Source organism: Zalophus californianus, chromosome 1, assembly GCF_009762305.2.
Source record: "Zalophus californianus isolate mZalCal1 chromosome 1, mZalCal1.pri.v2, whole genome shotgun sequence".
NCBI classification, from domain to species: Eukaryota; Metazoa; Chordata; class Mammalia; order Carnivora; family Otariidae; genus Zalophus; species Zalophus californianus.
Window position 1 is genome coordinate 98,010,054 of NC_045595.1, and position 15,887 is coordinate 98,025,940.

The window sequence follows — 15,887 nt, forward strand, 5'->3', positions numbered from 1 at the left end:
ACAACACTATTAACTACAGACTTACTCAGATTTCACTGGTTTTTGTATGTGATTTTTTGTGTATACACTGCTATGAAATTTTTATCAAATGTATAGATTCATATTAACCACCACTAAAATTGGAATACAGAACTGTTATATCATCATAAAGAAATTCCTTGTTATCCCTTTAAAATCACACCCTATCCTCAACTTTAAGCCCTAGCAACCACTCCATGTTTTATCACAGTAATTTTGTCATTTCAAGATTATATAAATAAAACAATATTATATAACCCTCTGAGACTGACTTTTTTTACTCACTGACTTTTTTCACTTAACTGAATTATTTTCATCCAAGTTGTTTATATCAATAGTTCCTTATATTGCTGAAGTAATATTCCACTATATGGATATATCTCAATTTGTTTATCTACTCACTCATTAAAGGGAATTTGAATTTTTTCCAGTTTGGGGTTATTACAAATATATTGCTCTGAACATTCATGTATAGGTTTTCTTGTGTGCACATAATTTTCATTTCTCTAGGATAAATATCCAGGAGTGTGACTGCTGGGTTGAATAGTAAATCTATGTTTAACTTTATAAGAAACTGCTGAACTATTTTCCAGAGTGGCCTCCTAGACTTTTAGTCCAATAATTATCTATGCCATTTTTTAAAACATTTACAGAAAAAGTGGTATAAAGAGGAAAGAAGTAGCAAAATCTAGAAAAGATTATAGAATAAAACAGGTAATACTATACCATAATGTCTTGATTCTAAGATACTATTGATGCTGTAAATATTAATACAATAAAATTAATAACAAATTTTCAGGAAATAAATTGAATTTCCATAATTACTGTTAACTGACAATGGTATTTACTTACATCCTATTTCCTTCTCTAATGTCACATTCAAAATTTGAGTCTAATCCTTGTTCATATACAAAATATAAAAAATTGTCAAAAATATATGTGTATATATATATATACTGGGGCCCCTGGGTGGCTCAGTCAGTTAAGCATCCAACACTTGATTTCAGCTCATGGCATGATTTTGGCTTAGGTCGTGATTTCAGGGTTGTGGGCGTGAGCCCTGTTTTGGGTTCTGCACTCAATGGGGAGTTTGCTTGAAATTCTCTCTCTCTCCCTCTGCCCCTCCCCTCCAATAAATAAATCTTAAAAATAATAGGTGCGCCTGGGTGGCTCAGTCATTAAGCATCTGCCTTCGGCTCAGGTCATGATCCCAGGGTCCTGGGATCAAGCCCCACATCGGGCTCCTGTCATTGTCTCTCCAATACAAATTTGGGTATGTTGGGGAGTGTAGATAATTTTTTTTTTTTTTTAATTCACAGGTCTCTGAGTCAGGAGAGCTGTCCCTGGGGAGCTGCATTTGAGGAGCTTAATCCACATCTAGACTCGATTTAAAGATGAAATTCTAGGCTTTGAGCCTGATGTATAATGAGATGAAATTTTTGGGAGAGGTCAGTGTGTTTTGTATTTGAATGGGATGCAAATTTTAGCCAAAGGGGGCAGACTGTAGTAGATGGTTTGCAAAGACAGCCATAATAATTCCTCCTATCTTCGTATGCAAGCTCCTTTAAATGTTAAGAAAGCAGTCTATTTCCCTCTTTCTTAAATCCAAGTTGGTCTCATAACTTGCTTTATTCAAAAGAATGTAGTCAAAGTGATACTATGCAAACTCCAAAGCTCAAGAGGCCCTGTAGCTTCTGTTCTCACCTTCCTGGAACCCAAGATCACTGTGAGAATAAACCTGAGTTAGCCTCCTGGAGGGTGAGGGATCACATAGAGGGCTCAGCTCACAACTAACACCAACCACCAATCATATCAATGAAATCATCTCAGACAACCAACTCCACTAGAGAGCAAGGGTGAGGGTGAAGGCAAGGGTGAGAGTACACATGGCAAACAGCTTGTCTGCAGGTAAATTGTTTCTAGCACCAGAGTTTGTGTAATAATTTTTCATGACAATTTCTCAGTTCTGAAAATTTTATCATCTATTCCTATTTAGTAATTTCCACCAGCATATACTTTCACTGACTATCCTGTAACAGGAATTTTTCTTTTTACATCTTACGTACCCACTTTCAGATAATTTCTTGTGTAAATTCTGAGCTTTTGATTCCAAAAAATATAAAAGAATATGGTAATTCTGCCAGCTACAAGTTTTGTTTCAGTGGTAATATCATAATGCAATTTTGTTGAAAACAGTTAAAATTTCATTGAGGTGTCCAACCTTAAAATTCAATCACAATGAACTAATGTGATAACTGGATGAACAACAATAACTATCTACATGGAACTAAGTTTGTAGACATGCAGGCTATAATGACTATGTCACAACTTAATCCTGTCTGGTGGCTAGCAAGTATCTTTTCGCATATAACAAGTGTTCTTGTTTAAAAATTAATGAGATGTGAATAAACACTTGTTTCCTCCACTCCATAATCATGTCAGTTTTTGTCCCCCTCCCCCCCACCCTGAGAGGACACTTTTTTTGAGGTATAATTTACTTTCAGAGCTTTTGGTTCCATTGATTTTTCTCTATTGTTTGTTCATTTTTTATGGATTTCTGTTCCTATCTTTATTATTTCCTTCATTCTGCTTAGTTTGGGTTTAATTTCTCTTGCATTTTTAGCTTCTTGTGGTAGGAAGCTTAGATAATTTATTGTAAGACTTTTTCTTGTTCAGTGTAAGCATCTAGAAACTTAAGCATCCCTTTAGGCACTTTAGCTTCATCACACAGATTATGTTGTGTATTTATTATCATTTAGATCACAATATTTTCGAATTTCCCTTTTAATTATTTCTCCTTTCAATTCTGATAGCTTTTGCTTTATGTATTTGAAACTCTGCTGTAAGGTACATATACATTCAGGATATATTTTCTTGATGAACCGACTTGACTTTTTTTTTTTTTTTTTTTAGTAATCTCTGTGTCTAACATGGAGCTTTAACTCATAACCCCAAGATCAAGAGTCACATGCTCTAATGACTGAGTCAGCCAGGTGCCCCAAACTGACTCAATTTTTTTTTTTAATATTTTATTTATTCGACAGAGAGAGACACAGCAAGAGAGCGGAAACAAGCAGGGGCAGAGGGAGAGGGAGAACCAGACTCCTCGCTGAGCAAGGAGCATGATGTGGGACTCCATCCCAGGACCCCGGGATCACTACCCGAGCCAAAGGCAGATGCTTAACGACTCAGCCACCCAGACGCCCCCTTACTTGATTTTTTAATCAATATGAAATATTCTTCTTGATCTCTGGTAATACTCCTTGTCCTGAAGTCTATTTTTCTAATGTGAGTAAAGCCACTCTGGCTTTCTTAGCATACCTAGAAGTTTTGATGAGCATAATGAAGAAGAGAGTAGTTAAATCTCATTAATAAAACATAAATGGTGATTAAAACCCATTGCTCATTAACTTATGTGAAATAATCTCTAAGAATATATGTGTATAAATGAAAAGATGTTCAACATCACTCATCATCAGTGAAATAAATATCAAAACTACAATGAAATATCACCTCACACCAGTCAGAATGGCTAAAATTAACAACAGAGGAAATAACAGGTGTTGGCAAGGATGTGAAGAAAGGGGAACACTCTTACACTGTTGGTGGGAATGTCAACTGCTGCAGCCACTCTGGAAAACAGTATGGAGATTCCTCAAAGTTAAAAATAGAAATACCCTAAAATCCAGTAGTAAATACCTTTAGGCACTTACCTAAAGGATATAAAAATACTAATTCAAAGGGATAAATGCACCCCGGTGTTTACAGCAGCATTTCCACCAATAGCCAAACTATGGCAAGAGCCCAATGTCCACTGACTGATGAATGGATAAAGAAGATGTGGTGTATATATATACAATGGAATATTACTCAGGCATAAAAAAGAATGAACTCTTGCCATTGCAATGAGGCGGATGGAGCTAGAGAGGATTATGCTAAGTGAAGTAAGTCAGAGAGAGACAAATACCATATGGTTTCACTCATATGAGGACTTTAAGAAACAAACGAATGTAGTGGGGGAAAAGGCAAACCAAGAAAAAGACTCTTAATCATAAAGAACAAACTGATGGGTTACTGGAGAGGAGGTGGGCAGGGTGTCGGGTTAAACAGGTGATGAGGAATAAGGAGGGCAAGTGTTGTGGTGAGCACCAGGTTATCATAAGTGATGAATCACCAAATTCTACACCTGTAAATAATATTACACTATACGTTAACTAACTGGAATTTAAACAAAAACTTGGAAGAAAGAAAGAATATATGTGTATATATAACTATTTCATGTACTGACCTCATCAATAAAAGGTATTAGTACCACAGCTTCCCATTCCTGTTGTTTCCCATTTAGGTCAGTTTTAAAATCAGGTGGATAATATTCTATAATTGGTGAGTCTTCACTGGTCATCAAGTGCTATGGAAATATAAAAGAGTAATAGAAATATAAAAATAATATCAATAAACTTTTTGTTAATATATTTACAATATTTACTCATGTTACAGTTTAAAATTCCTACGCAAAGCAAAACTAAAGTTTTACATCTTAGAAATGTTGCAATATACTTGCTATATTTTTGATTTTCAGCTATGAGACTTCTAATTTCACTGCTACTCACCACTTTCCCATTCCAGTGACCTAGTTATGTAGCAAAACCATCTTTACTCTGAATTTCAACTTTACCATTTCTATCTATTGTCTTATCACTCTTTAAGGCCCACTTAAATTCTGTTCTCAGACTTCATTTCACAGGCTTCCAATAGTCCTCCATTTTTAACCTTGTTTACTTTTGTACTTTTGTGTCCTAATCAATTGATTTTGTTAAGTAATATAAGATCTAAGTTTAAATTATCTGAGATAATTTAAAAAGGAAAAAATTCTAAAATCCAAGAATCTCTTCATCACTAATAGCAAAGATGAAAGGTCCAATAAAAAGACATGTTTTTAATTGGACATTTTATAACAGATAGACGAAGAAAGCACAAGTATGTCTTCTAGGAAAGAACTACAAAAGATTATAGTATAACATTTTTTAAATAAATAAAACAGCATATTTCTCAGGGTAATACAAAAATATTTAATAACCAGTATGGCACGGGCACAGAACAATCAAAGGCTTCTAGGCTTGTATGAGGAGCTCCTAAGTATCAAAAAGGACATAAAAACATTTAATTTTAAAACTCACCTGGTAGCATGTAGGAAGTAAATTTTTGCTAGCTGCTGGAAGTACAGCAAGAAGCTGTTCAAATGGCTTAAAAGGTTTTCCTAGTTCAAAATGGATTTTGAGTGTACTGATGTTACGGATATCAGATAGGAAAGGTGCATAATGGTAGGGATAATACCTATAAAACAAAACTGAGTTTTAAACAATTGGCAACTTTATGAAACAGGTCAATATTAAATATATACTTTTCCTTATTTAGCAACACAGCAATAACTCTAAAGAAAAAAAATGATCACCCATAGTACTATCACTTGATTTAAGAAATCAACAGCACTAGCATATTTAGGTCATGTGATGGCAACAAATGTTGTATTTCCTTAATTTGTTTTTTAAAGCTTTTATTTATTTATTTGACAGAGAGAGAGAGTACAAGCAGGGGGACGGCAGACAGAAGGAGAGGGAGAAGCAGGCTCCCCGCCCAGCAAGGAGCCCAATGCGCATCTTGATCCCAGGACCCTGGGATCATGACCTGAGCCAAAGGCAGATGCTTAACCAACTGGACCACCCAGGTGCCCCTGTATTTCCTTAATTTTTAAGGTATAATTTCACATTTCCAAAATTGGGATGTATCATGTAATTGAAGGATACAGATATAAACACACACACATATATGTGTGTTTATATAAAATATATGTGTGTGTATATATATGTATGTTTACATAAATAAAATATTATGGTCCTTTTAGCTTCCAAGATATTGAGTGTGAATCTTCCAATCAGTAGACTCTTAGAATACGTACTGACATGGTCAGAAGACTTTCAGTTAGCACACATGAGCTAGAGCCTCTCTCAAGAGCACAGAGAGAACAGTGAGTCTGAGCTCATGTGGCTGTTACTAGTCAGCTCTAAGAACTTTTACATCTTTGAATTGGTATATATAGGATTAAACCATTTATCAATCATACACACTATTTTTGTTTTTAATGCCTTCCCGTCTATAACTACAGGTATAAATATTTTTTACAAAGCTTTAAACATACAATTTTTAAAAAATTTCACTGTTTTTAATGTTTGACTAAGGATGCTAAAAAAGAAATATTTTTTTCCCACAATTATGACATATTTCAAAAAGATGAGAAAGTTTAGGAGGCAGATAGCATTTAGAATGGAAAATGTATAGACTTTCGAATCAGATAGGCTTAGACTTGATTCTTGGGTGTATGCTTTTAGAAAGATTACTTTCTGGGGTGCCTGTGTAGCTCAGTTGGTTAAGCATCCAACTCTTGATTTTGACTCAGGTTATGATCTCAGGGTTTGGAGACTGAGCCCTGCGTTGGGCTCTGTGCTGGACATGAAGCCTGCTTAAGATTCTTTCTCCCCCTCCCTCTGCCCCTCCGTTCCATTTTCTCTCTCCCTCTCCAAAAAAAAAGAAAGAAGAAAAGAAATAAAGAAAGATTGCTTTCTAAAGTAATAGAGATAACTGAGCCTCATCTGTAAAAGTCAGACAACAATAGTTACTTTATAGTGGTGAGGATTATATGAGAACATGCTTTTCAAGTGCCTGGCCTTAATGCATGATACATAATAAGATTAGTTTACACTCACCCTATTAAGAAATGGCAAATCAAGGATTTTTGTCATTAGAAGGCTCTTCAGAGAGGCCCTGAGAATTAGGTAGTTATTGCAAAAATTTTTTTTAAAAGACTGTAATTAAGTGAAATCAGTTAGTTTGTTTTCCTGTATGGTGCTTTAAAACAAAGCCTAGCAAAGGTGTTATCAAAACAAAACAAACAGGGCACCTGGGTGGCTCAGTTGGTTAAGTGACTGCCTTCGGCTCAGGTCATGATCCTGGAGTCCCGGGATCGAGTCCCACATCGGGCTCCCTGCTCAGCAGGGAGTCTTGCTTCTCCCTCTGACCCTCTTCCCTCTCGTGCTATCTCTCATTCTCTCTCTCTCAAATAAATAAATAAAATCTTAAAACAAACAAACAAACAAAAAACAATCTCATCACTTAAAAGTCTTTCCTTTTTCTTGTATCATTTTTTGGTTTGTTATTTTTCTATTCTGGTGGATAGTTTAGAAAAGTAGATGGAACTTGCTGGAATAGGAAACATGAGAGAAATGGAAAATTATTACTATTTCAAGGAAAAGCAAATAATTCCTTTCTCCTTCACCCTTCCCAGTCTAACATTCAAATAACCCATTCTTTAATAATCACTTTTTTTTTAAAGATTTTATTTTATTTATTTGAGAGAGAGGGTAAGAGAGAGAGCACAAAAGGGGGTAGGGTCAGAGGGAGAAGCAGACTCCCCACTGAGCAGAGAGCCCGATGTGGGACTCAATCCTGGGACTCCAGGATCATGACCTGAGCCGTAGGCAGTCGCTTAACCAACTGAGCCACCCAGGCGCCCTCTTTAATAATCACTCTTGAGAGAAAAATTTTTTCAAACACACGATAATGTAGCAAAGAATATAACGAACAACCCTATATAACCATCACTCAAACCCAATAATTATCAATACTCTGTCACAGTTGATTCAACATAATAGAGAATTTTAAATCCTTAGATTTAAAGAGCTTTCATTATTGGCCATCTGCTAGGGCTGGAAGTATCTCTGTTACACAAAGGTCTTTAAAAAGTATTTTCATATAAGAAAAGATTACCTATATTTCATTTAAACTTGGCTATATGTATCTTTTTAAAAATGCCACCATAAATAGAAATAAAGAGAAAAAAGAACCCCAAATGAGATTATAGGAGAACAAACCATTATTTAAAAAAAAAAAATCAAAACTTTATTTTTGTTTGTATTCCTCACCAGCTCCAAGACTGAACTCCGTGATAGTAATAGTGCAAAATCCACTGTATTGCCTGAACATAACATGCAGCTTGATCAGCCAGAAAGTCGCTGAAAATACAAAAGAATATTTTCATTACAATGTTAATTTTTGAAGACAGGCCATTTGTCTTTAGAGCATGATCTGCTGATACACTCTGCCTCACATATGTTTTATATAATCAATGAATAAGCTAAAAATTGTAATCAGAAAAATTCCAAAATATTATTTAAAACAAATTCCATCCTGTCAGATTAAAGGTTAGCCATACAGTTTCCCTAAACCATCCATCAGAATACTTAAACCTACTGTGCATATTTATCCAGTCAATGTACCATGCCTGTGGTTTAGAGTTTGAGGATTTGGCCAATGAAGCTTTTGATCAAGTGGCACTACCACTGTCCTAAATAGTCAGGGTGTGATAGGAGACAGGGATAGGAAACTTTATCTGGGAGGATGCCGGAGGAAATGAGGAAGATCACAGAATCTGGTTAGAGCAGCTAGAACACACTTTGAAAAATGCTATATTCACTGAACAATATTCCCTCTAATCCTTTCTTTCTCAAAGACCATCATTTAAGGTAAAATACATATACACACACCCACACACGAGACTTGGGCTAAAGCCAAAAAGTAGCCATAAACCTGCTAGTGGCTGTTACCAAAATTCAGGTAGAGATGGCATTTAGAAATTCCAGATCTCAGTATTTCTGGGAGGTATACTTTTGAAAATGAAACATTAATTTTTCATTAAAAAATATTTTCTCATTATTGAAAATCTAGACAATAAAGAAAAGCATTTTTATCACCTTACAGCAATCACTATTACATACTGGTATGTTTCTTTTCGGTCTTTTTTCTATGCCCAGGTTGGTTGGTTTTTTATGTTTAATATTACTTAGAGTATACTGTATACATGATTTGGTGTCCTGCTTTTGAAATCTGTGCTTAATAATATACTATAAGTATCTTTCCAAATTGTTACAAACTTTTTATAAGTACCAGTTTAGCAGTTCTACAGATTCTGAGGACAGTGTTATGGCAAGATGGTGACTATGATACAGGGGAAGTGGACATGATTATGAGGACATGTAGATCATTTCTAATTTTGTGCTATTATAAAAAAACTCTGCAATAAACATCCTTGTGTATAAGAATCTTCTGTTTCAGTTTATATTTTTAAGACAGATTAATAATTAGAATTACTGAGTCAAAGGGATAAACATTTTAAAGACTTTTGGATACACACTTTCCAAAATAATTTTACCAATTTATATTTCCACTAGTAATTAGGAAAGAATACTACCATCACTTCTGGACTAACATTGAACATAACAATTTTAAAAGATTTGCTTATTTGTTAGGCAAACAAATGGTATCATATTTTCATAAGTCTATATTTTAATATATAAAAGGGAAGGGAAATAAAACACAAGATTTGTTAGCTATCAAATTAAGAATGTACTGCCAAAAGCAGGTATTACAGCACTATGTAACTGCAGTCAAGGAAATATAAGGATTAAGGAATAAAAGATTAAAAGCATAACTATTTTACTTATTTTTTTAAAGATTTTATTTATTCATTTGACAGAGACACAGTGAGATTTCTCAAGTCTCAGAAGTCTTACATGCTAGTGGTACTTGACAAAGCTTCAAATGAGCTGGTGAATAGTACTAGAATTCCTGTACCTCTAGTTCCTGGAGGTCAGTATGAATATAGACCAGAAATACTATGTCTAGACTAGACTAGAAGACAGTCTGAGAGTATATAAAGCAATGTCCAAAAGCTTGGGTCTATCTCTGGGCAGGCTCTAGAAAAGATCTAATATTTAGTGTTTTATTATATTAAAAAAGGAAGATAAGAATAGTATAGAAAATATGTAAGTATAATATCTAAGTATGTAAAAGGGTACATAGCATTTCATGAAACTCTTATCTCACTTATAGAGAAGCAGTCTCATCCAGTGGTTAAGAGTATTAACTGGGGGCACGCCTGGGAGGCTCAGTCGGTTAAGCGTCTGCCTTCGGCTCAGGTCATGATCCCAGAGTCCTGGGATCAGGTCCCACACTGGGCTTCTTGCTCAGTGGGGAACCTGCCTCTCCCTCCTGCCTGCTGCTCCCCCTGCTTGTACATGCTCACTCTCTCTTTCCCTCACAAATAGATGAAATCTTTAAAAAAAAAAGAGTATTAACTGGGGGCACCTAAGCTGACTCAGTCAGTAGAGCATGTGATTCTTGATCTTGAGGTTGTGAGTTCTACATCCATGTTGGGTGTAGAGATTACTTAAAAAAGAGAGAAGAGAGACAGAGAGAGAAAGAGAGTATTAACTTTGGAGCCAGATTGCCTATGTTCAAATTCTGGCTCTGCCACTCACTGACTGTGTCACCTTGGTAAGTCACTTAAGCCTCTCAAATCCTGGTTGGCTCAGTTGGTAAAGCATATGACTCTTGACCTTGGGGTTGTAAGTTCGGGCCCCACGTTGGGTGTAGAGATTACTTAAAAATAAAATCTAAAAAAAAAAAAAAGCCTCTCCATTCCTTAATTTCTTCTATTATAAAATAGTAATTTATTTATCTTAAAGAACTGTTGTGAGAATTGAGTCAGTCAATATTTTAAAATTGCTTAGACTAGCACTTGGTACTCGGTAAGCACTTTATAAGATTCTGTCAACTAAATAAAATACAAACATATGTAGTTCATACTGTGGGCTGCAGTTTAAAACTGTGAAAGCTACCATTCTAGAGGTCAAGTTCTTAAGGAACTTTTGGGCTAGGTATTAACTTGGGGCTAAGCCAGGTAGCCTTTTTTTTTTTTTCTTTTTTAAGCCAGGTAGCCTTTGAGATGAGTTTGATGTGAATTCAGAAAACGGAAGGAAAAAAAAAACTAATCATTTTCTATTTGCTAACTTTTTACCACAGGAATATAATACATGTCCGTTATCACCTTCTCCAAAACCACAGCCGTTGAAAGACTGACACTACAATAATTTATGTAACCAAAAAATTCTCCTTGCCCACTACCTTAACTATCAAAATTATGCTGTTTTTTGAAGAACTGCAAAATCTAATTTTTTCTATTTTAAAGTAAAAGCATTGGTAAAAACGTACTCAGACACTACATCAACTCCCATCTTCGTCATGTAGTATGTTCTTTTATATTGTCTAAACTCAGTTTCAAATAGGTCATCATCTTCAGTCTCATCTTCTAAATTATCTGGAAAAAAAGCCAAAAGATAGTGGCTGAAAATTATATTGTTTTTCCACCTACAGTTTTGATAAATATATATTAAAGCAGCTGCTTACAAACTAACACAGAAATCTGTTCCATCCATATTATTAATTAGTACTTACTAAGGAATGATACAATAATTATCTTGTCAAAAAAATAACATAGTGAATACAGAGTTTGTACTCACCCTTAGAAGTTACCACTTCTCCATTTTTGTCTAAAGCAGCCCAACAAATGGCATTTTCCTGGCCCTACAAAAATTATAAATCAATATAAAATTAATGGCAAGATGTATTTCAAAGTAAGATAATTGAATAGGGAGATTTAAAAAACAGTAAAAAGCACTGAATGATCCTTAAGTGAAAGTTCATTCAAAAAATAATCCTCAAATACTATGTAAATGTTTTGGTTTCATATCACTTGTTTTCTAAATCTTTATTATTCAGGCCTCTCAAAAATATGTAATAGGTAATTCTCACCTATTGTGTTAACATAATCTATTTGTTTATAATTGAATCCAATGATTACAAATATTACATGTTTTCTGTATCTTTGGATTCCATCATTCTTATAACTCTGTTTTCTATTCCCCACTTCTAAATTTTTCTCTCATGCAACTCATTTGCTTTTCTAGAGTTCTCACATCTCAACACATTCTTCCTATCTTGCCCATCTGCTTTTCCCCCCTTGTGATCTCAACTTTTCTCTCCTCTATTTTCTGATTGCCTATCTACTGCCAGTGATTCTCATTAGTTCTTCTTACTCCCTTATTCCCATTTCCCTTTGTTCATCCAAACTACAGCCTCTGCTGACTTCCTTTGCGTGGGCTCTTCCTCTAGTTCCTCTCACTTTGCGAGTGTCTTTAACAGTAACTACACATGCCTGAAGACTTGTGAAGCTTAAGGACTGGGCTGAAATGCATGGAACCAGGGATTACTAATGTGTAAGTTTTGTGAGTCAAGTACAGATTCCCAAAAAATTGCTGAGACTATTTCCTTAAGAGAAAAAACAGAGTAGAAAGCAAACTGACTGCTCCTAAGTTTCACTGAGAAAAATCTAATCAATTAGAAGCACTACACTAGAGAAAATCAGGATAAATACCCTTCCTGGAGCAACAATTACTAGACTTGAACCTAAATAGAACCAGTATAGCAAGAAGAGTGCAGGAAATTCCTTAATTTTATCAGAACCCAGTAACTACGAATAGGCTGAGGAAAATTTCAGAAGAGGTTTCTTTTCCAAGCTAACACATATAAGACATTCTTTAGAGCTTATTAGTGATGTTTTATAGGGTATTAGCATATTCTAACTGATTCTATTATTTATTTATTGAGCGCCTAGCATTTATTAGCTATTGTGCTATTATTTACTCTTAAACTAGCCTACTGCTGTTTTTTATATATGATTTTATATATAAATTACTTCTAGGGAAAAATCACTGATCTAGTTGATGTCTCAATATTAAATGCTATAAATACCCACATTTTACAAAAGATAACTAATTTTCTGGGCTCTTATATTTAGAAGTTTTTCTACACTTATTAATAGGATGAACAAAGAAAACACAATGTTCTTCTTCAAAGGTAAAAATAAGAAGTTGATTTTTAAAGATCAGATTTAAATGATAAGATCTAACAGAGAAGAAACCAAAAAAAATTTTTAAATGTTCAATAGGAGAAAATAAGAAATGAAAATGAAATGAGGCAACCCTAAAAATCATAAGAAGGAAAACGAGGAACAAGGAATATCAGTTTTACCTTTACAGCTAAAAAAATGAAAGGACACCTAAAAAAATGGACACCTTTGATTTTTTCTTTTCCTTGTAGGTCTTGGCTTCTTCTGCTGCAACACCTGCTGCTTCATTGAGGTACTTGTTACCAACTTTGCTTTCAAACCACTTTAGGTCCACAAAAACTTCACTGAAGTGTTCCCGATCAAACTGTATAAATATATTTAAATTCATTTAAAAATAATTAAGTATGTCTGGGAGAATACAAACCAAACTTTTAACAGTTTTTTTTTTTTAATGGTATATTGTGATATATCTGCTAGGGTTTTCTTTTTTTTTTAAAAGATTTTATTTACTTATTTGACAGAGAGAGAGACAGCGAGAGAGGGAACACAAGCAGGGGGAGTGGGAGAGGAAGAAGCAGGCTTCCCGCTGAGCAGGGAGCCCAATGTGGGGCTCGATCCCAGGACCCTGGGACCATGACCTGAGCCGAAGGCAGACACTTAACGACTGAGCCACTTCTGGGGCATAGGAAATCAAAGAATGTTACTTTTTTATGCACATGGGGACCTCATCTACTAGTCTGAAAATTAAAAATAAAAAGCAAATAAAAATAAATTTAGGTGAAATTACACAGATGATCAATTGGAGTAGAAGTACCAAAACTTTCTTCTGACATTATGTAATTGGCTTCTGACCATTTATAGCTACGCTGGGACAAGAAAATAAAAATATCTAGTTACTTACATCTGATAGTTTCACAAGGTATTTCTCAAATCTAGGTAAGTTGAGATGCCCACTTTCATTAATATAACCTAAAAGGAACAAAATCTAAATTTGTACTAAAAGCGGACACTATTTTTTCTAAACAATTCTACAAAATTCTTTTTTACAAAATATTGAATGTTGGTGCTCTACTAACCAAGAAAAAACACTCAGAGTTGGGCTATATAACTGACTCTAGTGTCTATGAACTTGGTGTTATGATAATATAAAATATGTAACAACTAAAGCAAAATAAAAGAAATTCCAGGTTCACATAATAATCCTACCACATTTCCAACATCTGGTAATAGTTAATTAAATATGTTCTAAAATCTATCCAGATTATTCATTTAATATGTTAACTTGAGAAGAACTAATGCCCTGCTATTCTGCTGTCTGTTTTATTCAGCATTCACCACTGTTTATCAATTTCTCAATTGAAAAACCGTTCCCTATTAAATATTCTGATACCTATCCATTCAGAAAAATGAACTTCTATGCTTTAATATGAAAGGAGCTAAGTGAAATCAACAACTTCTGCTGGCTTTCTTAAACAATCAAAGGCAGAGATTAGTCAGATATCAATAAATGAGGCTGCTTAACTCTTGTCATTTTCTTTGCTTGCGAATCACTGAAAATTACAACCCGAGCTTGGTGCCTTAGACCAAAAGAAACCCCCAGTTTTTTCCCTACTGTAGTTGTGCACGCAATAATCTAATAAACTGAGTGAAATTTTTAGGGTTAGCTGAGTGCTAAATTAAAGTAGTCTCCAATGAATATTAAACTTTTCTTACCACCAAGTTCTGGCAGGATGGTAATATACGTTCCATAAAGAAGAGGCAGTGCATCATGATTAATATGTAAATGAGGTAGATGAGGGATAAAATCATTGCCAACAAGAAATCCCATCAAAATCCAATCATCTATTATCCTTTCAATATCATATTTAAAAGTGATCTTGTCCTACAGCAAAATGGAGAAAAAAATCAAATCGTATGGAAATCCCTGCTAACACATCTTTGGTCCACAGCTATATTAATACTTACTTTCAATACTGAAAACTCATAGTCAATATACTCTCTCATTAAAGACAAGTGTAGGAGGTGAAATGTGGTTTCTTCTGGTGCACATACCCTGTAATTAGTCAAATAATCAACACAGAATTAATTATATCTTTAAGGTTCAAGTTTAAAAATGCAGCAACGCTTAAAATAAAACTTATCATTAGATGATAATTAATTCTTGTAATCCAGGCATGTAATTTATATGAAAGCTGCAGGGTAGTGTAAAGATAAAAGTATAATAGATATAACATAAAGTTCAAAATAATTGGTCTGCATTATGCTTTCTGTGGAAAGATTCTCAGAATTAAGAAAGCCTAAATAAGAGAACAGATATAAGAAACCAGTGGGATCTGGCCCATTTAAGTTTGGTCACCAGCAGAAAGCATACAGATAAGTGAGTATATATACTTTTCTGCCTATTGCAGTACAGTCTAAGGCTTCAATGGTGAGGCACCATCACTTCTTTCCTCTTATCTTTCCCTGGCTTGGTTTAGGGGTCTATATTCCTACCTATTGGCCAATACTCTAATAAGTTTAACCAGAAGTAAGAATGTAAACTGACAGTAGTATTTTAAAGGGATTAGATACCATGAGCAAGTGGATTTACCCCGGGGAATACAAGGACGGCTCAACACAAGAAAATAAATCAACGTCATAGATCACATTAATAAACAAAGGAAAAAACACCATACAATCAACTAGCAAAGAAAACATTTATCAAATTCAATACCCTTCCATGATAAAAGTACTCAGCCAAGTAGGGATAGAAGGGAACCTCCTTAATATAAAAAAAGGGAATTCATGAGAAATCTACATTTAATATAATTGATGGGAGAAGACTGAAGGTTTTCCACCTAAGATCAGGAACAAGACAAAGATGCCCATTTTCACTATAGCTATTCAGCAGCATTGTACTTGAAGTCCTAGCCAGGGCAATTAGGTAAGCAAAGAAATAAGAGGTATACAAATTGAAAAAAGAAGAAAACTATCTCTATTTAAAGATGCCATGATTCCATATACAGACAATCCCACAAAATCCACAAAAAGCTACTAGAGCCAAAAAATGAATTCAGTATAACTGCAGGAA

The 15,887-nt window shown here is 34.6% G+C and overlaps 1 protein-coding gene across 3 annotated transcripts in view; it reads right to left on the reverse strand.

The window, feature by feature from the left end:
- Positions 1–15,887, reverse strand: part of XRN1 (5'-3' exoribonuclease 1) — a 107,462-nt gene that overhangs the window by 72,128 nt on the left and 19,447 nt on the right. For all 3 annotated transcript variants that reach the window (XM_027583131.2, XM_027583130.2, XM_027583129.2), the window contains exons 7-15: positions 14,783–14,870; positions 14,531–14,699; positions 13,719–13,786; positions 13,044–13,181; positions 11,430–11,493; positions 11,122–11,227; positions 7,995–8,084; positions 5,196–5,352; positions 4,307–4,426 (exon numbers count right to left, since the gene is read on the reverse strand). In XM_027583131.2, coding sequence (XP_027438932.2) covers positions 4,307–4,426; positions 5,196–5,352; positions 7,995–8,084; positions 11,122–11,227; positions 11,430–11,493; positions 13,044–13,181; positions 13,719–13,786; positions 14,531–14,699; positions 14,783–14,870 — 1,000 coding nt within the window. The remainder of the gene's footprint in view (positions 1–4,306; positions 4,427–5,195; positions 5,353–7,994; positions 8,085–11,121; positions 11,228–11,429; positions 11,494–13,043; positions 13,182–13,718; positions 13,787–14,530; positions 14,700–14,782; positions 14,871–15,887) is intronic.